Source organism: Sciurus carolinensis, chromosome 5 (genome assembly GCF_902686445.1).
Source record: "Sciurus carolinensis chromosome 5, mSciCar1.2, whole genome shotgun sequence".
Classification (NCBI taxonomy): Eukaryota; Metazoa; Chordata; class Mammalia; order Rodentia; family Sciuridae; genus Sciurus; species Sciurus carolinensis.
In genome coordinates this window covers 144,467,869-144,490,950 of record NC_062217.1, presented here as the reverse complement: position 1 = coordinate 144,490,950, position 23,082 = coordinate 144,467,869, and the positions used below count along the sequence as shown (strand labels likewise).

Genomic DNA, 23,082 nt, shown 5'->3' with positions numbered 1-23,082 from the left:
CCCTGCCGTACCCCTTTACATAACGACCCCCTTATTTCCCACAGGATGCCTCTTCCTCCAGCCCAGCCCAGCCTGAGGTAATAGTTGTCCCTCTCTACCTGGTTAATACTGACAGAGGGCACGAAGGCACTGCCAGACCTCCAGCGTCTCTGGGGCCGCCCCCGGCGACCGCCCCTGCCGCCTCACCTCTGACCTTCCCGACTTTAGATGATTTCATCCCCCCTCATCTGCAGAGGCGGCCCCAGCACAGCCAGCCAGCCAGTGCTCGCGGCCCTCTGCCCCCCGTTAGCCAGACACCACCATCCTTGTCACCACCACCTCCGCTGGTCCCTCCCGTCCCGGAGGACCTCCGCAGAGCCTCGGAGCCCGACCCCACGGGAGCCGTCTCCAGGACCGTAAGCTTGCTGCGCTTCCCTCCGCCGCCTTCCTGAATGTCTGCCCGAGCGAGCCCCTTTCTCACCCGGCTACTAAATCCCGAGGAAAGCGTTGGCTGCTGCTGCACCTGCGATGACTGGACCCCTGTTGGCTGTCCCTAGAGTGCATGCTTCCTGTGTGTGACCCGGGTGGCCTGGGGCTCTTCCCCCGTCTCTCAAGTACCTCTTCGTCTCTGTCCTGTTGGGAATGCACGGCCTTCCTGAAGGAACTTTGTCCTCCCTCTGAGAGAACATCTGTGGCCTTTCCTTACTTGGCTCTTCATAGGCCAGGCAGATGTAAGGTTGAGAGCCAGGAAAGCTGCAGAACCCCGTGGACCAGCCAAGGGCAGGTGTGGGGCTACAGGACAGTGTACCAGGGAGCAGGGAGGTCCTAGGGGAGGAAGACATTCATTCTGGTTGGGTTTGTAGGTAAGTAAATGCCCTTTTATAACAGAAGTGGAAGAGACTGGGATAAAAATAAAAAAGGGAGAGAGTTGGATTTAATTGAGGAAATGGGTCTAAAAGACTTGTACAAATATTAGACCTTTCTCAAAAGGCAGACAATTCTGGGGCCCCTATGGGGGAGGCCCCAGGGGTGCTCCAGTGTTCACAGGAAGTTAAAGGGCCCTCAAGTCCCCTCCAGCAGGGGAGGGGGGAAAGCCCAACTGTTTTAGGGAAAAAAGCTGAGCCAAAGTACTTGGGTCTTGTTTTTCCTTGGGAACCTGGGAATGGAGAGGGTCTGTGAGTTTTAATATAAAGACACCTAGGTCTATTTGTGGTACTGTGGAGTTCAGTGGGATGGAGCAGTAAAAAATTCCTCCTATTCTGGTCCTTGGCACAGACAAAGTGCCCAATTAGCATTAGCAACATTGCTGGGGACTTGCCCTAACAAATGAGGAGCCAGTAACCAGTTAGTGAATAATTAATATTTGAACTCCTACCACATTCTAGGCATTCTGATAGCTACCACAGGTACACTGTGAAAAAGTCAGAACCCCTGCTCTGCTCTCAAGGGGACTTTTGGGGTAGTATATCAGTTTTCAAAGTTAGTTTGGGTGGGATCATGTGAGGACCAGGGAGGTCTAGTTTGTACTGCTAGATCTTGTGGGTCTGGGGAGGAGCCCAGAACTCTCACTTGGTCACGAGCACCTCAGGGATTTTTATTTTGGGGGTCAGGTCAACACACCACATTTTGAGATTCATTGAACTGGTGAGTCATATATTTGGCTGCTGAAACTAATCAAATAACTCCTTGAAGAGATGTGCATACCAACCTGATCCAGGTGACATGTTAAGCTGAAGCCAGTCAGGCACAAAGCAAGAAGGAAACTTCCTGTTTGACTTATTAGAGAAAGTATAATAAGGCAACAGGAGCAGCAGATCTGGGAATTGTTACATCCTGGGTGGGAGCCTTGAATATCCAGATGCAGCACAGCGGAGATAGGCCAGGCCCAGGCCCAGTGTGACCTCTGGGCTTGAATATATTTCTGGCTTTGAGCTTTGCAGCTCAGCCCTCTGGGAGGAAAGTGATGAATTGTTCCCCCCTGCCAAACTCTCAGGCTGAACTTCTGGGTGAATTTAGAAGCCACTCTGGTTTGGGGGCATGTAGGCACCTTCCTTTGGCACAGAACGTCTTTCTCCAGAGTACCAAGTAAAGTGAGCCTTATTTTGAGTATACTCATATACCATTGTAAGTAGCTTTTTTTTGTGCCTTATAATTTGTCATTTGTGTAGCTCTAGGTCTTTATGTTGTTTGTTTCAGGTGTGCCAGGGCAGATTAGTTGGGACAGTGTCCTCAATGTCTCAAACCTAACTAATCCGCCTGGAGTAGATTTCCCAGAAGAAGTTGGCCTGGCAACTTTTGGTTTGACCCCAGGTAACAGAATAAGAGGTGAAGAAGGAAACTGCTGGGATTCCTTCTCTGAATGGGAGTTGTCAAGTAGAGGAAGAACCTTTGAAGATGGTGTCTGAGTCATGAGTTGATCATTTGCAGCTATTTGGAAATAAGAAGGAGAAATAACAGTTAGGTTAATTCATTTAGTTCATTTTAGTCAATAGGTGTTTTGTGATGTTTCAGAAATAAGACATGGATTAAAATCTGTAAAGTGCTCGCATAATCCATCCACAAAGACATCACATTAGACTTTCACGCTTTAAAGAGCTCTGTGCCTGATACTGTGTGTTTCTTGGGTCCGTTCTGGCAGCATTTCTAAGTCATTTATCTTTATTAAATCACTGTGGAGATAAATTTGGATAAGTGCAGTTATTTTCTACTTTATAAATGGAGGAGTCAAGATGTGGCACTTGTATACAAGATCATACTGTGAACCTCTTAGGTCTTGGAAAAAGATTTTATTCACAAAACATTGAGCTGCCCCTCGTAACTAACAGTGGCTATATAGGAAACTTTCCAGAGAGAGACTGACTGAGACAGTTTTTGCAAAACCCCTACTATGTGCCAGGAGCTGTCCTGGGTGCTGATATGCACATTTTCTCTTCTGACAAGCATATGTGCTCTTGACACAAACATTAGCTCAGAAACACCCTTGCAGGGAGACAGTGGCTCCTGTTATTCACGTGGCATTTACTGAGCACCTGCTATTTGCAGTGCATTATTCTGGATGGTGGCAAGGGGAAGAAAGAGATGTGACCCTTGTCCCACAGGAGCATACACAGTAGTTGATCATTGAGCATAATAATTACTTTGAAAGTAACCATCAGGGCTGGGGGTTTAGCTCAGTGGTAGAATGTTTTCCTAGTACATGTGAGGTCATGCGTTCAATCCCAGTATGGCAAAAAACAAAAACCAAACAAACCCTCCCTCCATGTATAAAAGTAATGATCAAAATTTTGTTCTTAAAACCTTTAAGAATGCCATCTTGGCTTTAACTTTGGTTAATTCTAAAATAGAAACTTTGCAAAATGTATAGATACAAAGGAGGAACAGTCTAAATATCCTTACTACATTTCAGGGTCCTATTTTCTTTCTTTTTTTAAGACTGGCATTATCCCCTCATACAGATAAAAATGTTGGCATTAAAAATTTTAGTCATATTTCTGGTAGAGATCTCAAGTTTTAAAGTCAGGATCCTCACAAGTCTTTACTTCAGGGATCTTTGTCACTCTAATATTAGAGTGAAAAAAATGTCACAGCAGGATAGGATAATATTCAGATCTCAGAAGCCAGTTTTAGTAAAATTGCTCAGTGATTCTGAAGCCACCTGCAGCTTTCCCAGAGAATCATTACTTAACTCTTCCCTGTTCTTACATCAGTGACTTCTTGTCTTCACCTTGTCTCACGTTTCTCTACACAGTGTACTAAACTTCCTGATTCTTCCCAATTAAACCAGCTCTCATTCTTGGATCGCATTTGGAATTGCATGGGTTTTGCATGTCACTCTACCTTGATTTGAATTTGCTTTTTCAGTAACTGGATTGACTCACAACCATTACGAGGTGAAAATAATGACCAATGCTGCTGAGGCCATCAGCAACGTCCCCCTTCCCTTTCTCTCCCCTTACTAATACCAACAAAGAGAATAAGTACTCCAGGCAAGGCTTCTAACTGAATTTAATGATGATATGTCTCATTGATTACATTTCTTTTTATAATTAAGGTCTTTGCAAAGCTTTACATTTCTCCCTTTTGAAAAGCTAGGTTTCTTTTATCTACACTTAGTGACAGTGTTCATTTTCTTTTCAGAGTTCCAGTCCCCTACTAAATGAAGTTGTGTCTTCCCATACTGGAGCTGATTCCCAAGCCTTTCCACCAGCCAGTAAGCCGTCATCCGCCTATCCCTCCACAACCATCGTCAACCCCACCATCGTGCTCTTGCAACACAATCGAGGTAAGGGAGCCTCGCGGTGCACCCTCCCAGCTCACTGTGGTCAGTGTGGCTGTCCCATGGTGTCTGTGGCAAGACTTCTGTCACTGCACAGACATTTTCACAGGCCTCATCCCGGGCCTTCTGCCGCGTTTTACCCACATGACCGTAAGATCCATCCCAGCAGGCTGACGGAGGTGATGTCAGCTATTCAAATACGTGCGCCAGGCTAGTGCAGGTGCATTCTCAGCACGTCGGTGCTCGCAGTTTTCTTCAGACAGTTGCATCCCCCAGAAAGGAAAGTTTGCGTTTCTAAGTTGTGAGACTTTACTTAGAAAATATAAGTATAGTGATTGCTTTTAAGTAGTGTCAGAAATGATTTAGTTCTTTGACAAGACAGATTTTTAGAAAGCACAATTTTGGGTAGAAAATTTAACAAAGCAAGCATACTGGGTATAATTTTCTAAAATATGAAACATGTTTTTGTGCCTCTAATACAGGTTATTAAATATTTTCTTAGGGACTCTTGGGTTCCCTTCTTCACAGCTGTTATTGTGCAAGGTTGTCATTCAGTGGTACCCTCTGGGGCCACTGTGTGGCTGCTTACCCTACTTCATGTGGCCCAGGCAGCATTGTGGAGGGTTTTCAGGTTCAGTTTCTATAGTTTCTCTGGCTGTTCTGGTTGGTTCTGCTGCATCTCTGAAGGGTTTGGGGTTGGCGAAACTCAAGAACTTTGAGGTAGTAATGGTGCATGTTGACCTTTGTGCTTTGAAATTCCAGAGGATGATTCTAAATCCCAAGTTTTCCTTTTTGGAATTTCATAGAGGAGTAAGCTTTCCCTTTACAAAAGTTCTTTGCAGCATGAAATGGAAAGTTTTCAGGCTGTCTCCCGGTGTAGAAAAGGCTTTTAGTATGAATTTCAAAGAACAGTGGAGGTTTACTTGTTCTGTTCAGAGCTCAAAGCTCAGATCCAAAGCTTCCTTTCCTTGACTCCTTCCCCGCCTACTTTGTAGTTTCCTCCCTTTCCCACCCCCTTTCTCTGACTTGTATGAAAATGGAACTGGAGTCTATTTTTAATTGTTTTCCATACTAAATAGAGGTTTCTGTTTCCTGTTTCTAACTTGAAAAGTAGATGTATGTAACATTTTCTCTCACTTAAACTTAGTTCTACTCAGATCTTAAATAGTTGTTTTAGTGGATTTATTTATTTATTTATTTATACCATGTGGCTCCCATATTGATTTTCACCAATGGATCTGTGTTCTTCAGAAGAAAAAAAGGGTCCCAACCCACGCTAGCTTTGTATGAGCCCACTCTCCCAACTATGCCTTGCCCCTTACTGGCTGTAACTCTCTGCCCAGAAAGTGTCCATAATGCAGGACAAAGTGAAATTTTAGTTCTCTATGAACTTCTTTATGACTCATTTAAAAAAAAAAAATCTAGTCAAATAGAAGCAAGTTAATTCCCAGAAGGAAAGGCAGTTTCTTTAAAAATGGGATTTATTCCCCAGGCAACTTGGTTTTTGGGAAATGCCAAGTGTAATGCCAGCTGCTTCTGCCAAGTCCCTCCAGTGATATCCAGTAAGACATCTTTGGGCACAGAAATGCCTGTAGTTCCTTTTTGTCTATTCCTTGAACAAGTGAATTCCTCTTATTTACCCAAATACTATTAGTTCTCGCCTTTCTCTTTTAGCTAAGATCTGCCCTTGGGTTTAAAAATCAGAAATGTACAACCTGAGGGACACCTCCTTTAGAAAAAGATGATGTTAGTTTTTTGTAATTAAATGGCATCTTCCCATAAAGAGCAAAACCATGTGTTCCCTAAGCAGGTAGGACAGGAAGAGCTAAGAGGAATAGAAGAGGCTGGCTGGCTCGGCCCTGTGTCACTGATCATAAATAGGGTTTAGGTCAAGTGTTCTTGGCACTGCTTGGGAATTTACCCAACCTAATTGCTCTGCTTTGCTTCTCAGTACCCATGAAAACAATTTCTTAACTATTGCAATGTCCCAAGGGAATGATAACTTTACTCCAGTTCTGGAATTCTGCTTTAGTCATCTTAAAAAATTCCTCTTTTTTTTTCCCTGCCTAGATTATCCCAGGGCATGATCTGTTAATAATCTTGTCTCTTCAAGTCAGCCTCTCTATTCAACAAACAGAGGACATTGATCCTCTGGCTTGGCACTGATGGTGTGAGCAAGCATTCCTTTTCCTCTTTTACCTGAGTTTGTATACCACATGTGTGTAAGGGCAAGTCACTTACCATGAGTCCGGGAAGGAGGTTGAATCCAGACACTCTCAGGACTAAAAAAAGTGTATGGGTCCCCTTGCTCAGGCCTGCTCAGTCTTTACTGTGTGTTGGATTCCAGGAATCTTGTTAATTTGCTAATTCAGATTCAGGAGCTGTTGTGAAGGGGTGAAGGGATGAGATTCTGCATTTTCAAAAAGCTTGCTGAGCATCCCAGCAGTACTGGATGCTGGAGAGCAGGAATTCAGAGGTTCCCAGGTTTATCTGTGGACATAGGAAATAGTCTAGGGATTACCCTGAAGTTGCTAACTTCTAATTTTGCTAAATAACACCCTTGAAAAACCTCTAGTATAAGTGACATACTGTAAAAGAAAGGCCATTTCACACCTCAGGATTGGAAACAACATAGTCTTCTACATTGCATACATTTGCTTCTACTGGCTGGGGAGGACCCTACCAGCAGCCTGTAGGATGAATATGGTAACTATACATCCCTTTAGATAACATAGAGTACCTTGATGTCACAGATGAGAAACAGACAGAGGGGTGATGTGATTAGCCATTGTCATCTGCCAAGTTACTGGCGGAGCTAGGCCTAGGGTACCACTGGGCTTCTGCTTGTCCAGCTGGTGTGAACCCATCCACAGGTCAGAGGTGAACAGCTGCCACTTGGACTGGCCAAGAGCTCCCTTGCTGTTTCTTCACTTCTTGGCCACACTGATTCCAGTGGGAGGATGGATGGAAATGTGGCCACGGGGCATGATGACAGCACCCATGGGCTGGCAAGAGTTCTATTTTTAACTGTGTGGCTGCTTTATATTTAGCAGTTGTGGAAGGTAAAGGTCATTTTTGTGCTTATCACATAGCAAGTACACTCAGGACTCTCCAAAGGAGAAGTTGGCCTCCCCTCCATGTGGTCACCCAGAAGACTGAGAAATCAATAGACCTTCAATATTAAGGATAGTGACTAGTGTTGATGAGAACCCAGAATAGGCGTTGAAAGCCTAGCTTCTATATCCAGATGATTGCTGGTATAGTTTTGGGTAGTTTGAGCCCCTTATCTGAGATCTCTTGGCCATTGCTGATTTTCCTTAGAATTTCTCCCATAGCCTGAACCAGCCTGCTTGCTACAGTAGCTAAGATGTACAATGAGGAAAAGAGTTGTACCTAACTGCTAGAATTGTTGCCAAGATTACAAATGTTACGCCTGAAAACTCAAACCAGGGTCTGGCATTGAGCAAGCTCTCGAGAGATGGTAGCTTCCATGGTTATGATTTTAATCATATTTCTTTCAAGGCTAGGATTGAATAAAGTCCTTTTCACTTGAAACTAGAGGGATTGGAAGGGTTCCTTTCAATGATAAGATTATCTCCCCACCCCACCCCCCAATTATTGGGGTTCAAACCCAGGGCCTTGTGTATCCTAGGCAAGCACTCTATCACTAAGCTATACCTCCAGTCCTTTTTATTTTGTTTTGAGATAGGGTCTTGTCAGATTGCCCAGATAGGCCTTAAACTTGCAGTCAGCCTGAACCTTTTGAGTAGCTGGGATTATAGGTATGGGCCATCACACCTGGCTGAGAGCATCTTGAGGCAAGATGTAAACTGCTTGAAAACTGACAGTCTTGAATTCTGGTGCAAATCTGGAGAGTGAAGAGTTGGGAGACATGATGCCTGTATAACACAAGCCATGTCAACACCCCTGCCTTCAGCTGACCTGTGTATTTTAGCATCTAAAGGACAGGGAAGATGCAGAGGTTGACAGCCTAACTAGTTATTCCAGGACCTCTTGATTTTACCATGTGCTGTATAAATCTCACTTACACTGTGTGTTCTTTTCTTTTATCACAGAACAGCAAAAACGACTCAGTAGCCTTTCAGGTAGGTGAGAAATATATTTATTTACATATGAAACCACTGTTCCTGTTAAAGCCATCTTTCAGTCACCACCCAATGTTTGATCAGCCCAATTTTCTGAGCTTCCCTAGGAGTTGAGGACTATATTTGTTGCTGGAAAGATGAGCATCATCTTTGTTTCAGAGATGATGACAACAGGCTTGGATTCTATCCCCTGGGGCTTGCAGGCTTGGCAGACAGAAAAGTGAATCAAACTAGTAAACATGTCCCATGGAACTTCACTGAGTACCTTGATGGTAAGAATAGGATGTTCTGGGTAAGGAGCACGAAGGGTTCTGCCTCGGATGGCAGTGTTCACGGCAGGTCTCTGAAGAGGCCACCTTTTGGTTGCTCTCTCTGTCTCTCTCTTTCTCTTAGATGCATCAGGCCATGACTTAGGAAATGTGGGCAGTTCTTTTACTGTTTGGGTTATAAGCTCACTGCCAGTAGTTGACCCCAGGGTGATGGGTCCAGGTAAGAACCTCTCAACCAGCAGTGCCTGAAACTGCTTCTTGAACTTGAACTGGTTTCAAGAATCGCCTGGAGAGCTTGTCAAATTCAGAACTTCTGGAGCTTGCCTGCAGAGATTCAGGTTTAATGGGTTTGGGTTAGAATCTGCATTTCTCACCAGCTCCCCAGTGCTACTGATGCTGTCCTCTGGTGACCACACTGGGTGGCAAGTGGATCATCGAAGTCCATAATGGAAAGTGATAGCAGATACAATCAGATATCAGGGATCACTTCCTGTGAAACGGTTGTAGGATGGGACAGTATTGGGGTGTGAAAGGAACAAACTTGTAGGCTGAAATTGGGAGGAAACCCAGGAATAGGAATGAGAATGCTTAGCTGTTTCCTGCTGGATTCCTATGGCCATTCTGCTTTGAATCCTGGCTCTACCACTTACTCACTGTGTCACCACAGGCCCCATTATCTAAATGTCACTCTTCTGTGAATGGAGAAAGAAATGTCTCTTGGGTTGTTGTGAAGATCAAAGAAACTCCACTTATAAAACACTGAGCATTGAGCTTTGGCACTTGCTAAGTGCTTACTGTTATCAGTAGACACTGCCATTGATTCATCAGTCATTTCATTGAGTGCCTCCTTTGAGGGGGCAGAGGCAAGAGGCAGTCTCTGGGGTGCATCAAGAGAACTGTGCTGCCTGTGGACTGCTAATGGTGTCATGTGATGGTTTGTCACCTTCCTTTGGTCATGGTCACTCCTTGAGAGAATCTAACAAAGGCAATAGGTTGATTCTCCAGAAAAAGCCACCCTTGCAAATGTGTGCATGTCAGTTCCATGGATTTTCAAATACCCATGAACTCCAGAGTTAAGAACCTCTGCTCGGGTGGATAATGGAAGCCACCATTTTCTGAGAAGCTGCTGCATGATTTCTGTGTGACTTTATCCCACTGCTGTCCTTGTGATTCGTGCAGAGCTGGGTGGGGAGGACATGGGGTTCTCACACCCTCTCAGCTTTATCAGGGCTTGGCCACAGGTCCAGGACAGGCTGTTTGAGCTCAAGGTGCCCTTCACTTCCCCTCCGTGAGCTGCCATACTCCAACCCACCTCATTCCCCTGGCTCCAGCCTGGATTGCAGAGAACACAGTGGTTTTAGGGGAGAAAAATGGTAGCTTCTGTGGGCAACTTCCTGCCTGTGGGAATTTGAGGGAATAGATGAAAAGGGCACCCAGCCACATGTTAAGAGACTCATATTTGGTCCTGACTGTCCCTTCTTAGAGCTGCTTGTATCTGGGCAAGGGACTTCACCTCTTAGAGCTATAGTTTCCTCATGTGGGAAGTGGGGGTGAGAATCTTCGTCCCCGCCTGGAGGAGCTGATGTAACAGGAAGGGGGAGAATGCTTCACAACAAGAAAGGGTTTCTCCACGACGCTCGCAGGCTCAGGCTGGATCCTAGGCTCTAAACAAACCTGATGCTGTCTCCCTCCTTGAACTTGGGACAGATCCACTAATGATATTTGATAGAGTGGGGCCCAAAGCAGTTGCTCCTAAATGTTAGTTCCTTTTTAAAAAAAGAAATACCATTTTGTTTAGGAGCTCCTGAAAGAGAGGGGCTGGCAGAGCTGGTACTCTGTAGTCTCTGTGTCTTAGAGCAAATAAGGTTCTGCTTCTCACCTGTGGGGATGGGCTCAAGGGTCACAAGTCTTCTTTTATTAGTCTTATTGAGCCCTGTGGGGTTTGATGCTCAGGAAGAGCCATCTGTAAATAGAATCTATATGGCTCGGGGCCCCCTTGGGGAGCAAGAAAAATAAGATTGTGACTAGGATAGTGGGGTTGGCATAGGACTTAGAGGCCACCCTGCTCCCCCTAGGGAAGTGTGAGCATTGCTGTCATCTTCAATCACAAAACTTTGAGTATGAAGAAAATCTATCCCACCTCCCATAAATAAAGACCCTGTCTGAGATTGTCATCAGCATCATTTAGTTAGTGGCCCAAGACCGTCCTTGTTAAAGCACCGTATAAAATGAGAAGAAAATGCCCCAGATGTCTTGTGAAGAATTAGTGTCTGCCTAGTGAGAAGCAACAACAACCCCTCCTCATAACGGATATCAAAGGGTAGCTCTGTCACCTGCATGGGACAATTAAGTGTCACTTTGGGAGTTCATTTTATTAAAAAAAAAAGTACCACATTCTTGCAGTTTAGCCCTCCAGTGTGTCAAAATCCACGCAATCATGAATCACATGACCACAAGTTTCTTAGGTAAAATAATTCAGAGCTAATTTTTGTAGGCTAAAAGTCCTCTTGCAACTCTATGAACTCCTAGCCTGAGTTTTGCGGTTTAGTGATTATTGTTTGAGCCACCTGCCCTAACAGTTTTTAAAAAATTTTCCCAATGGGTCTAGAAACCCTTGAGAACAGCCTGTCTGTGGCCTTCATTGTCATAGCATGATGAAGGCCCTAAGCACTGGGTGAGACAGAGCTTGGAATCATCTCTCCTGCACCCATTGATCTCACTTAGGGGAGGCCTTTCCTGGTGGGAGGGGAACTCTCAGAGAGCAAGTTAAGGGTAGACTTGGGTAACTCGAAATCCCCCTGCACTTCCAGACTTCCCGTCAAATCCCTGGCCACATGTTGGAATTTTCTGGGAGCATGCAAACTCCTCCCATAAGGCCAGTCTGGTCTTAATCTTATAAGGTTTATGGTAATGGTGCCACGGATCAGGTTTTCTGAAGTACTCTCTAAGCTGATTTTTCTCACACAGAATACTTAGGAATCTTTTTGCCTTCACACATGCAGCAAGTTTCAGAAGTCCATTTGAAATCCCAGCAGAGTTATCCTGTTGAGTAGACTGAAAATCCTAAAACCTGAGCATGTTGATTTCTCGGTTCCCCCACTTTCCCAGCCTCCCCTCCACCGGGACTCTTCTGACTTTCACTACTTTACATGGATCCTTAGGTCCATTCATTTTGCCAGTGTGTAGTTCCCAGCCAGCCCTTGGCACCTCTCTGTCAATCGAGGAGCAGACATTCCCGAGAACTTACTAATTGCCAGGCAGATCTGCATGCCCTTCATTCTCACCTTACAGGCCATCCCCACAGGACTTCGGGGTCCCCTGGTTTGCACCTTTTTGCTTCCAGTCTTTTGACCTCTCCAGCTACCATCTGGCTCACTCTTTCCTCCATGCCGCATTCCCTCCCAGTGTCCTGCTCACACATTTGTTCCTCTTCCTGCAATATGGCACCTACCCCCACTGTCCTCCTGAAATGGCTACTCCAGAGTGTTCCTGTGACTTTCCTCTTGCCTAATCTAATGCCTCCTCCTCCTCTGCTTCAATTTATGGGTTTTTTAAAAAATGTTTAACAACCCACATCTTGGAATTCTGTCTTCTCTGGTTTCATGGCACCTTGCTGTATTCTTCTGGTTTACTCTGTCCTTCTGATGACTTCCAATACATTTGAGGATTCTTTTGCTTTTCACCCTGTACCTACGGCATGCCTCCTGCAAGACTTCAGCTCTTTGGCTCTGCTGTCACTTCCTTCCACTGCTGAGCTCTGACATCTCCTTGATATTAACCATCACTTTTGTGCTGTTGGCTCTAAAATTGCACTTCTGCCAGGGCATCTCACCTGGGCTCCCTCTGTGTTTCTCCTAGGGGTCTCTAGGGCAGTTCTGCCTGAGTGTCTCACTGTCTTCTCAAATATGTTCTCAAAATGGAAGCAGCCATCTCTCCTTCCCGCCCCAACCCAGTTCCCTTTCCTAATGTTTGGGTTAAGTCAGGCTTCCAAACTGGAAACCATGATGTCATTTTTGAGGGGGACAAAACAAGATATGGTTCAGAAAGGACTGCTGGGCAGACACTAGGTCGGATCCCAGGTTGGCCATGTGCTGGCTGTGTTACTTCAGGTTACTTTAACCTCTCTGTGCTTTGGTTCCTTAACTATTAAAAAAAAAATGGAGAGATGGTAATGGTTTCTTTTCAAGGTTATGGTACAGATGAAATGAAGGATTTAGTGCAGTGCCTGGCACATAATCAGCTCATAGCAGTTCAGAGGCACCCACACATTTGCTTATGCAGTTCACCTGGTCAGGAGCACCTTCCACTTCCTATTTATCTGCTTGGCTTCTCCTTAGATGAGCTGGCCCTAAAACTAAATTTCTCAGCCAAGTTGAATGCTGGCTCCTCTGTCAGACCTCATCATCCTGCCTCCTTCCTGCTGCTTATTTGCTTTTTCTGCCCACTAGAGTATAAGCTCCCTTCGGGCCAAGATTCTGAGCTATTCACCATCAGTTCACCATGCATAGCACCTGGAAGGTGCTTAGTTAGTGCCTCTCCAATAAGTGCATGACATGACTTGGAATAACAGACTTACCATAAATTTGTACACAGTACCTGGCATGTTTATTAGCTCTCTACAATTTCCAGTTTTGAACCAAATTAAATAAACTATAATGAACATCTAGTAATGTACAGCTTTCTGAGCTCTTTGATTTAAGTTTTATTGACAAGTTCTCTCACAGCCTTGCTGTGAGATTGCCAATGGAGGTGTTATTTCCATTTTGGGGTAAGAAAACCAAGGTACAGAAAAATGACTCCCCCAAGATGAAATAAGAACTTTCCGATAGTGTTTAGCCACCTTCTTATAGTTCTACCTGCTCCCTTAATTTCTAGACTAGTCAGAACTACTTGGATGTCCAGAGCATAATATGCAAACCTCTGCAAAACTTGTTGGCAAACTTCCTTCTTTAAAAGGCCAAATAATAAATATTTTAGGTTTTGAAGGCATAGCTACTGAGCTCCGCAATGGTAGTGTTAAAGTACCATAAATAATGTGTAAATGAACTGGCCTGGCTGTATTCCCATATAATTTTACTTACAAAAACAGGTGACTGGCCCATGAACCATCATTTGCTGACCCCTTCCCTAAATGGAACTAATTCCAGTTGGGAATTATGAAATACACTTGGTTCTAGCTGAACTGTTTGTGAGATTTTTGCTTTGGAGCTACCAGAAGAGCTTCAGCTAATGATTGTTTTTCATTTCCAGATCCTGTCCCAGAAAGAAGAGTGGGTGAGCAGGACTCTGCACCAGCCCAGGAAAAACCCACCTCGCCTGTCAGGGCTGCTGAAAAAAGAGCAAAGGATGACAGTAGGCGGGTGGTTAAGAGCGCACAAGACCTAAGCAATGTGTCCGTGGATGAAGTGGGCATCCCACTTCGGGTATGACTAGAAGTCCTTCACAGGCTTCAGCTTAACCAGACTGTATAAGAGCACAGCCCTGATTGCATGGGGAACCTCCATGGGTTACACAGGCCTGGAGGAGAGGGTCCTCACACTGGCATCAGACCCTGAGTGCCTGACCCCCAATGAACATCAAACTTGACGTTCAGCAACTTTCCCCAAAGTGGTGTGGGATGTTAATAAGCCTTGTGGAAAAAGACAGGGTTTTGTGGTCAAATTAAAAGGAGGAATGTCTGAGTGGGACAAAGTTGGAGAAACTTTTCTGCACCAGACCCTCTGAGAGGCTTTGGACTTGTGAATGTTCCAGGGGAGAATGCCACAGGTAGTCCTTTATTATTGTTCTGTGGAGTCTGTTCAGAAATTCTTATTCCAGGGTTAGAGCACCTGGAGAGTGTGAGGTCTAGGGTTTCTGTTTTTGGGTTCAGGAAGAAGATCCCAGAATGCTATAATGGGTTATGTGTTAATGTATTCATTCTGAATCTGGCTCTATGCAAAGTAACTTATATGCATTTCTGCAGAATAATCTGGAATGGGTGGGGCCATAGCATGATAAGCAAGTATTCTTTTCATTAAGTCTCTTAGATTTATTTCAGTTTCCCATAGTATGTATATGGAAATAAATTCTCTGGAAAAAAAAAATTTAAAAAAATTAGTAATTTGTCTACCTTTCTCAAAATCTGCATTCTTTTGGCCAACTATCATTCTGCAGATTCATGTCTGTCTAAATCTCTTAGTTTGTTCTTTTTCAAAAAGAAGAAAGTTTGCCTTTTTAAAAAAGAAATATGGCTGAGTTTTGACTTAAGATGTTATCACTTCCCTGTTTGATTTTGATTTTGTAATCATATTAGTTCTGAAATGTGCAACTTACATTTTATTTTACTCTTTGCCTTTGTTTTTCTCCAGAATACTGAAAGATCAAAAGACTGGTACAAGACCATGTTTAAGCAGATCCACAAACTAAACAGAGGTACTGGTTTTCATTTGTAGAAGCTGTGCTGTGCTTTGTGCCCATATATTGACTCTTGGGTATCATCCTAAACTCACTTTGCTTGGACTCCAGGAGACTGGGTCCTGCAGTTGGATTCTATTAGGTACTGATCTGCCTGAACCCAGCCATGCTCCTTGAGAGCACAGGAGGGAGGGTGCACCTGTGTGTCCACCTCAGCTTTATAATTTGAGGTCAGCTCACAAGTCCTCCCTTCCAGCTGTGTGCAGTGCAGCAGGCTGAGCCTAGCACTCTGCCTGTGCTCCAGCACCTATCTGCCTAGGATGCGAGCAACTCCATCTCCCACCTGCTTCCAGCATTAGGTATGTCCTGTGTCAGCCCGTGACTGCCTCATGGGCATAGCACGTTGAGAAATTTGAGTTAAGAACCGAGTTAAGAAAACTGTTCTCACCTAGTTTTAGTCCCCTAAACTCTCATGTGACCTTGGACCAGTCTTGTACCTCTCTGTTTATCCTGCTTTCCTTCCTGTGAGGGATGTTACAAGGTCCAAATGAGAAAGTGTTTGGCCTTGTGGAGGTACAGTAATGCATAGTGCACCTTTAAGGTTATGTTTATATGAAAGAATGAGCTTCCCTAGCTACCATCCAGCACTTGGCAGGTAGCCCTGAGAATCAGTCAAGAGCTGACACACCAGAGCCTGCTCAAGCTGAAAGAGGTGCTTCCAAATTAAAGCCCCACTGGGCTGTCAGCCAGTGACCCAGCATGGTGGGAGAACCCCAGACCAGTGCTCGGGCAGGTCACAGCCCCACCAGCTCCCATTGCTGCCTGTGCCACCAATCAACTGAGAAGCAGGGATGTTCCTGCACCATGGGAAAGGTACCAGTCCTCCTGTGGGCAAAGCATCCAGTCCTTCCCCGTTCCCAAATCCAGTCTGGCTGCCTGGCATGGATGGTACATGAAGGCAAAGAGTGTTCTAGTCAGTATTCCTACCTAAGCTACAAATATCCAAGTGCTCTGATTAGCTGCAGATGTCAATTAACATTACTGTTAATAAGTTCCTGCTGGGTTCACAATGAACCAGGTATACCCCTCTCCAAAATGTTTCTAAATATCAAGATGCTCAGTATTTAGCATTTCTGAATCAAGACTGAATCTGCTGTGGTTGGGTAGATGAGATTATTCATGGTGGCCATGCTAAATGCTGGGTTTCTGTGATTGGACAGGGTCATTTCTACGGGTCACTTCCTAGAGTCCCTGTCCATTTCCTCTGATCATCTGTGACTCTCTCACACATTCAGACCCAGCCTTGGAAGACTGAATGCAGGGACAAGTGCTTGCATATGTGCAAAATAATTTTGCCCTACAGGCAGTGTGTATCGGTTTTCTCATGTTATAGTTATTAACTCAACTAAATTACAGGTTATAACACTGGTAGGCAGGGGTATTTGAAAAATTGCGACTCCACTTGTTTGCCTTGATTCTAATGTCCACCACACATGCTTTTAAAAAAAGAAATCATTCTTGGATAGCATTTCCATTGCGTACTACTCATTATCATATTAAATATCTCTTGCCTGTAAAAAATGAAAGCTTGAAGCTTTGCGCTAAGTGCTTCTTGCACATTGGAGCCTGTTTTATGTAATTCTTTGACCAAGGAAAGTAACAATATTGTGTCTTTTGATGTGTCTTAATAATTCAGGCAAAAAGGACTGGATTTTTAATTTCTTTCATATGACTAGTGAAGCTTGCCATGTTCCAGAATTCAAGGAGCCTAAATTGTATGTGGATTCCTCCTCGTTCATTCTCTCCATTTGTATCTTCCTCTATTCTCTCTCCCAAACCTGCTCCTCTGCCTAGACACTCCTGAAGAAAACCCTTATTTCCCTACGTACAAATTCCCTGAACTTCCTGAAATCCAGCAAAATTCTGAAGGTACCATAAATTTAGATGGTGTATCTGTTGTTTTAGCCTTTAATTAGTTCTTAGAGTTCTATTATAGGCATAAGATTTGGCTTTTAGATTTTGTTTTTATAGTCATTTTTGGTTGGTGACAATTTTATTTCACTCATTTGCATGATACGCTGTATTAAAATAACTAAGTCCTTTCTAATTCATTAATCTATTTTTAAGTGTGATGCTGGTGTGCTTTAATAACACTAAACTAGGTAATCAGACATTCAAAAGAGTCAAGTGGGAATTTGTCAGTGCCTCCACTTCATGGTGGGTAGTTTCAAAATCCACTGCTTTTCTCTGCTACAGAGGACAATCCTTACACTCCTACCTACCAGTTTCCTGCATCTACTCCTAGTCCTAAATCTGAAGGTAATTAAAGGAAAACTGTGTGCCTCTCTTTGTACTGGTGCTGTTACTTTCTTTTTTACCTTGGGTTTTTCCTGGTGGCTAAGGGCTGTCTCCCATTCATTTGCTTCCCTCTAACCTTGTGTTTTGTGGTTTTCTCATTCCTTGCTGACTGTATAACCAAAGTCTATCCAGATGGTATTTTAATCCTATTCCCTTAGGGTTTGCATGATTAATGGAGTAGCCATCATAACTTAGTTATAAGTCTTAGAACATGTGGGGCTCTGGGAAAATATGCCTATACCAACTATCCAGGACCTGGTGTGTCTGGGATGGTTACCTGGTACTGGTGGCTGGGCAGTGATTTAGTGAAGCTGAGTCATTGTGGTGGATGGGCAGGAGGTGGACCTGCTGGCTCCCAAAAACAGAAACATCACCAGGTTCCTATATGTTTAAGTAACATGTCTCTGGGCTCCTCTTGCCAGGGACCCTCAGGGTGACTTTCTTTGGTAGAGAATTCTTGATGTGATTTCTAAGTATTAGATTCAGCCATGGTAAGCGATGAGATTGCTTGAACATAAGGATTTGGGCTGAGCTGGAAAATACTTCACAAAAAGCTGCTAGGAATTTGACCTGCTGGGGAGCACAGCCACCTTTGTATCTATGATGTTCTTACTTGGGCAAAAAGTTCTGGTTTCAAAGAAGCTTTTAAAAGATGAGTTAGGAGCAACACTGAGGAATTATCATAGTAACTGGGGTTGTCTGATCTTTGGATGAATGACCCAGGAAAAGGAAGGGCAGAGTCTGGAGGAGGAAATTTTGTTAAATACTCTTCCAGGATGAGATATAGGGTTTAGTGCTCTGAACTTTGTTCTAGTTGTATGGAACCCTTTGTGTGTGTCATGAAGCATTGTGTCTTTTGATGTGCCTTAATAATTCAGGTGAAAATTGGAAAGGGTCACTTAGCATACTGTGTCCATTGTAGGGGAAGTTGCAAAAGCATGTGTCCAGAAGCCACAGAAACCTTGCTGGACACAACAGGTCCTCAGTAATGCCTGGAGAATGCAATGAGTGAAAGCTTTGAACCGTGAAACCAGACTTCTTACTTTAGAACCCTAGTACCACCATCTCAATGCTTTTCTGCTCTGATCAGCCTGGCCCTTCTCACCATTGGTAAAGTCAGTCATCCGGTCACTCAATGGACTCTTACTGATCACTTATCATATATGAGATGACATATTGGGATCTGAAATGTCACAGATCAGTTTTGGTCTCTCTCGTGTGTCCTATTCAGTGATTTCCATTTCATGCCTGGGACCTATTGTGAATGAAAAGTCTAAATAAACCCCAGGTGTACAGTTAAAAGCTGATGACCTAATGTTGATCAGTAACCTCCTCACTACAAGCAGGAATCTATTTGTCATAGATAACTTGGTCTTTCTGTCGTGGGGGTGCTGATTCTAGCTGAAAGCAGTGCTGAAGAAACAAGTGACTGAATTGGGCAAGGGAGAAGTTTTTCTCAAGAATAAATTTGACTAATTACAGTTTTTAATTTGTGCCTTATTTATACTTGTGAGCCCAACCCACTCATGAGCTAGGGCTCCCTCTAGGCAAGGTGACAAGTGCAGAGCATGCTGAAGCACAGTGTCCCACGGACACAGGCGGAGGAAGGCCCCTTGGAGAAGTCCTCTGCAGAGGAACAGTGTCTCCTGATGGACTGGAGGACCAATTAGGTCTGTCACAGGGAGCGCCCATGGCTTCCTCAGCCTCGAGACAGGATGCCAGAACCTCACCACAGAGCTCCCACATCACGAGCCACCAGGCCCTTCAACCCTGGCTCATGTTAGCATCTGCCTTTTGGTCTGCGTCAAATCTGGCCCAAGAGGAAAGTGGGGGGTTTTTCGCTTGAAGGCATAAATAGTAAGGAATAGCTTGACAACTTGCCACATATAGTTAGAAGTGAACCTTATTTTATTTTTTATTTTCAAAGACCAAAAAAGGGAAAAATGGCCTTAAAGAATAAAAAGTAAAAAATTAGGTTGAACATAAAAAAAACCCTAATAACAGAGATGATTAGACTTTAACACGAGTTCCTAAGAAGTCGTCTTCCCTGGAGACCTTTTTAAAATAGGGTAGATGTTATCTCACGCCCCCATCTCTGCCTAGATGACATATCCAGGCACAGATCACTGCTGTGTTCCATTAGATAAAGATATTTTACAAATGAGGAATATGTTTAAACTAGATCATTTTTTTAAGTTTTGGACTAAGATTTTCTGGATTCCTGGCTCTATGGCTGGTGGTTTAGATGGCTGCAGTTTCCAGCCCTGTCCGTGGTGCTGCTACCGATAGGTGGCCCTGGACTCTGTGCACGTCTTTCTTCACATAGGAAAGATTTACGCCTTTCAAAAAAAGGCATTAAAGACAATTAGCACCTAATGGAGGTTCTTCCCAGAGACCTTAATGTGCATTAAGAAAGAGACAGTTTTAATGAATAAATGGGAGCCCTTGGTGGCCTAGAACTGGTCTATTAGGGAAAAACTTGTTGCTGGTATTGTTTTAATTCAGAATTTGGAACTAGGATTATCTGTAATAAACCTACCAAAGCCTAGCCTGAGGGCTGCTGCCTCTGTCTAAATTTTAATTGTTGATATAGTATAAAAAGACACTGTGAAATATCTCAAGACTGACTCTCCTAAATAGCAAGGGGCATGTGAGTTTGTTTATACTGGCTTAGCAACCTTCTTTTTCCCCCAGTTACAGTGAACAAGTAACTTCTGGCCAGACTTTTAGAAGATAAACAGAATGATGATATCTTAATCAATGAGGTTTAAGATGTACTTTAAAAAAACAAACCACTGTGAATCCCAGCAAGGAACGGTGCCTTCAACCATTCTACAGTCTTTGAGGCTGCTGTGTGTTGCATGTGCTTGCACTTTGTTTCATGGACCAGGCAAGAAAAGGAAGAGCTGTGGAGAAGCAGCTTCAGAAATGCAGCCCTTTCCCCTTCCCCACCTCCTGCTCTTAGGGCCAGCAGTGTGGTGGCCAGTACCTCTGAGGCTCACGCTCTAATCCTATTAATGGTAGTAACGTGACCACCACGGTGATGACTGTGTGACTGCCACTTACTGAACCCTTACGCTGTGCAGTGTTAGGCTCTATGCTTGGTGCATCGCTATTGTTATCTCCTTTTCGACCTTCTGCGGACCCCACAAGACTCAGAGAGGTTAAGTAATATATACAAAAGTGATGTAGTGAGTGGCAGAGCCAGGATTCAATCCCAGGTCTACGAGGCCCCTTAACATGGGCTTTTACTGACTCTGCTGCACTCCTCTGCCCCCTTGAATGTCTCCTTCTTCTAGGGGCTCTCTGATGTCTCACTGCAGGCGTCTTGCTCCCCCTGCATCAGAGCCATCTCAGGATGCTGAGCCAGTGTCTCCTGGGATGGTATCTGGGAAGATATGGTTAAGAAAGCTGCCCAGGTGACTGGGACATACAGCCAGCATTGAGAGCCACTGGAATGGAGGAACAACACCCTTCCCCAGAGTGCAGAATGTTTGAAGATACTTGCCAAGATGCAATTTTAGGAATTTGGATGCAGGATTGAGAATGAGGAATGCAGATTCAAAAGAGTTAGGCTTTCTACCCTGAACATGCCCAAATGATGTTTGCTCACTTGGTACATTTGATGTCAAGAAGACAGAAGATTAAAGATACCTAAGAATCTTCAGCAAAACCAAGTAATGGATAGGTTACTTTGTGGTGCATGGCTTCTGAGGACCAGTTAACCCACTCTGATGACCAGGTGAAGTCTGTCATTAGAGACAAAGTCCCAGAAACTAGCTTCCCCCCTGGCTTGTGGATACTTCTCACAGCACTTCAGGCTGCAATGCCCTGGTGCTGTGACTCAAAACCAGGCATCCCTGGTTGTGGTTTCATAGTGGTCTGTCTCCTGCCTTTTCCTTATTCCTAGATACGGTTGCACTAAGCAAGGACTTAAGGAAGCTGTTTTTTTTTTTCAGGCACATCTGTACTTGGGGGTACTGAGTTAAAATAACCCTCTACTGGTCTTGCAGGATTTCCAAGAATAGCCTTATTTTGCTTGTATTCAAGCAAATCATTCTGTTGTGAGTACGCTTGGCCAGGATTTGTGCCTCCTGCCCCAAACTCTGGCTTGTCCTGCCCAGAGGAGGGGCGGAGCTGCTCCAGTGGTCACCTTTGCTCTCCTTAAAAGAGCTGCCCAGAAGGTTTCTGCCTCGCAAGTGCAGAAGTCTTTGTCCTGCAGAATAGCTTAGAAATGAAGCAGTTTTTCCCTTTCTAACTTCAAGACCCAAGAATCTGATAGGAAATGAGAATGGTGAGTCTTTTTCTAACCCACTGGTCCTCCCAGACTTTCACCTCCTTTCCTACTTTACCTCATATCTTCCACAGAATTCGTTTTTTTTTTTTTTTTTTTCCTGAACATGTCTTCTGCAGCTACTCTACACCCTGTGCTGGCCCTTTTTTCCATCCCTTAAAACTTGATTGCCTTTAATGAAATCGTAGACAACTTGGTGGCTCTCTCCCCAAGATCCCAAACACCCTGGCTTCCTCGTGCCTTCCTGTCCCCTTTGCTTATTCTTTCTTTCACATCACAGACTCTGTACCCAACTCTAGGTATGTTCCTTTTTCTTTGACTGCTTTAGTCTGAGAATGTTTGTATGTGCCTATCTTGACCCTTTATCCTTGCTTTTCCTAAGTATGCGGGGTAAAGTCCGAGAAAGAATTATGTTGACTAATGGAAAATTACTTTGTTAAGGATGAGCCATTCATACTAGAATGCTATTTTAGATTTGAAGACCTAAGAGGTGCATAAAATAGAAATGTAATGATATAGGCAGTGGTTATACAAATGCTACTTTTTGTCCATCAGCTCATTTTGGCTAGTTACACTATGTTTATAGAATATCAGTTTCAACCAGTACTTTCTCCTGTTGTCTTTAAGACTTTAATAAATTCAACAAAAACAAATGAACAAAAACCCAGGGGGTAAAAAGTCATTTAGGAGCTCATTTAAAGTCACTGTGTTTGAAAAGGCAATTATGTGACTCCTGGCAGTTTTAGGAGGTAACTGTCCCTAAATAGTGCTATCAAGAAACAGACTGCCAAGGCCCAAGGGGAGAATCCTTGGTGCATGAACATCAGAGCCCAGCAGGGCCCTTCAAGTCCCCAAAGTGAGTTATTCACCTTGGGTAATCCTGTGCTGTGTTCAAGCTCCCTGGAATCACTGGCATAGGAAGTTTTGAGTATTGCTGCCAAGGTTTGATGTCTTCTGCTTGGTAGCAAGAGGGGCACAAATAAAATGTGGCTCCACCATGGAATCATAAGATTCCAGCTCAGCTGGAACAGTACCACTGTGGCATTATTTTCAAGAACCTTGGAGAAAGTGAGGGCAGACTTTCTAACACTAATTCATTGACAACTCCAGAAACACTTCACGTGGTGGGTTTTAGCTATGGTTACACACACACGCACACACACACTCACACCTGGCTATCTGTAGCATATAGAAATGCAGACAGATGCTTCTTATATTCAGTTTTCCCATTCCTTGATGTTTTTAACAGCATACCTGTCTTTCCCAGTGCAGACTCACCAGAGGTTTCAAAAACCAGCACAGGGAAGATGTAGCAAGGGTGACTCAGTGTTACCATTGTCCCCAGAGTGTGGTGGGGCAACTCAAAAGTTGCTTAAGCATCACTCAGAATGGGGTGATGTAGAAAAG

At 44.1% G+C, this 23,082-nt stretch overlaps 1 protein-coding gene across 13 annotated transcripts in view; it reads left to right on the top strand.

Moving 5' to 3' along the window:
• Sorbs1 (sorbin and SH3 domain containing 1) overlaps nucleotides 1–23,082 on the top strand; it is a 233,015-nt gene that overhangs the window by 143,771 nt on the left and 66,162 nt on the right. For 7 of the 13 annotated variants that reach the window (XM_047552720.1, XM_047552716.1, XM_047552719.1 and 4 more), the window contains 7 exons: nucleotides 45–395; nucleotides 4,117–4,261; nucleotides 8,332–8,361; nucleotides 13,881–14,053; nucleotides 14,978–15,041; nucleotides 16,878–16,952; nucleotides 17,280–17,342. In XM_047552720.1, the coding sequence (XP_047408676.1) occupies nucleotides 45–395; nucleotides 4,117–4,261; nucleotides 8,332–8,361; nucleotides 13,881–14,053; nucleotides 14,978–15,041; nucleotides 16,878–16,952; nucleotides 17,280–17,342 (901 nt within the window). The remainder of the gene's footprint in view (nucleotides 1–44; nucleotides 396–4,116; nucleotides 4,262–8,331; nucleotides 8,362–13,880; nucleotides 14,054–14,977; nucleotides 15,042–16,877; nucleotides 16,953–17,279; nucleotides 17,343–23,082) is intronic. The other 6 variants (XM_047552724.1, XM_047552728.1, XM_047552723.1 and 3 more) reach the window with 2 other exon arrangements.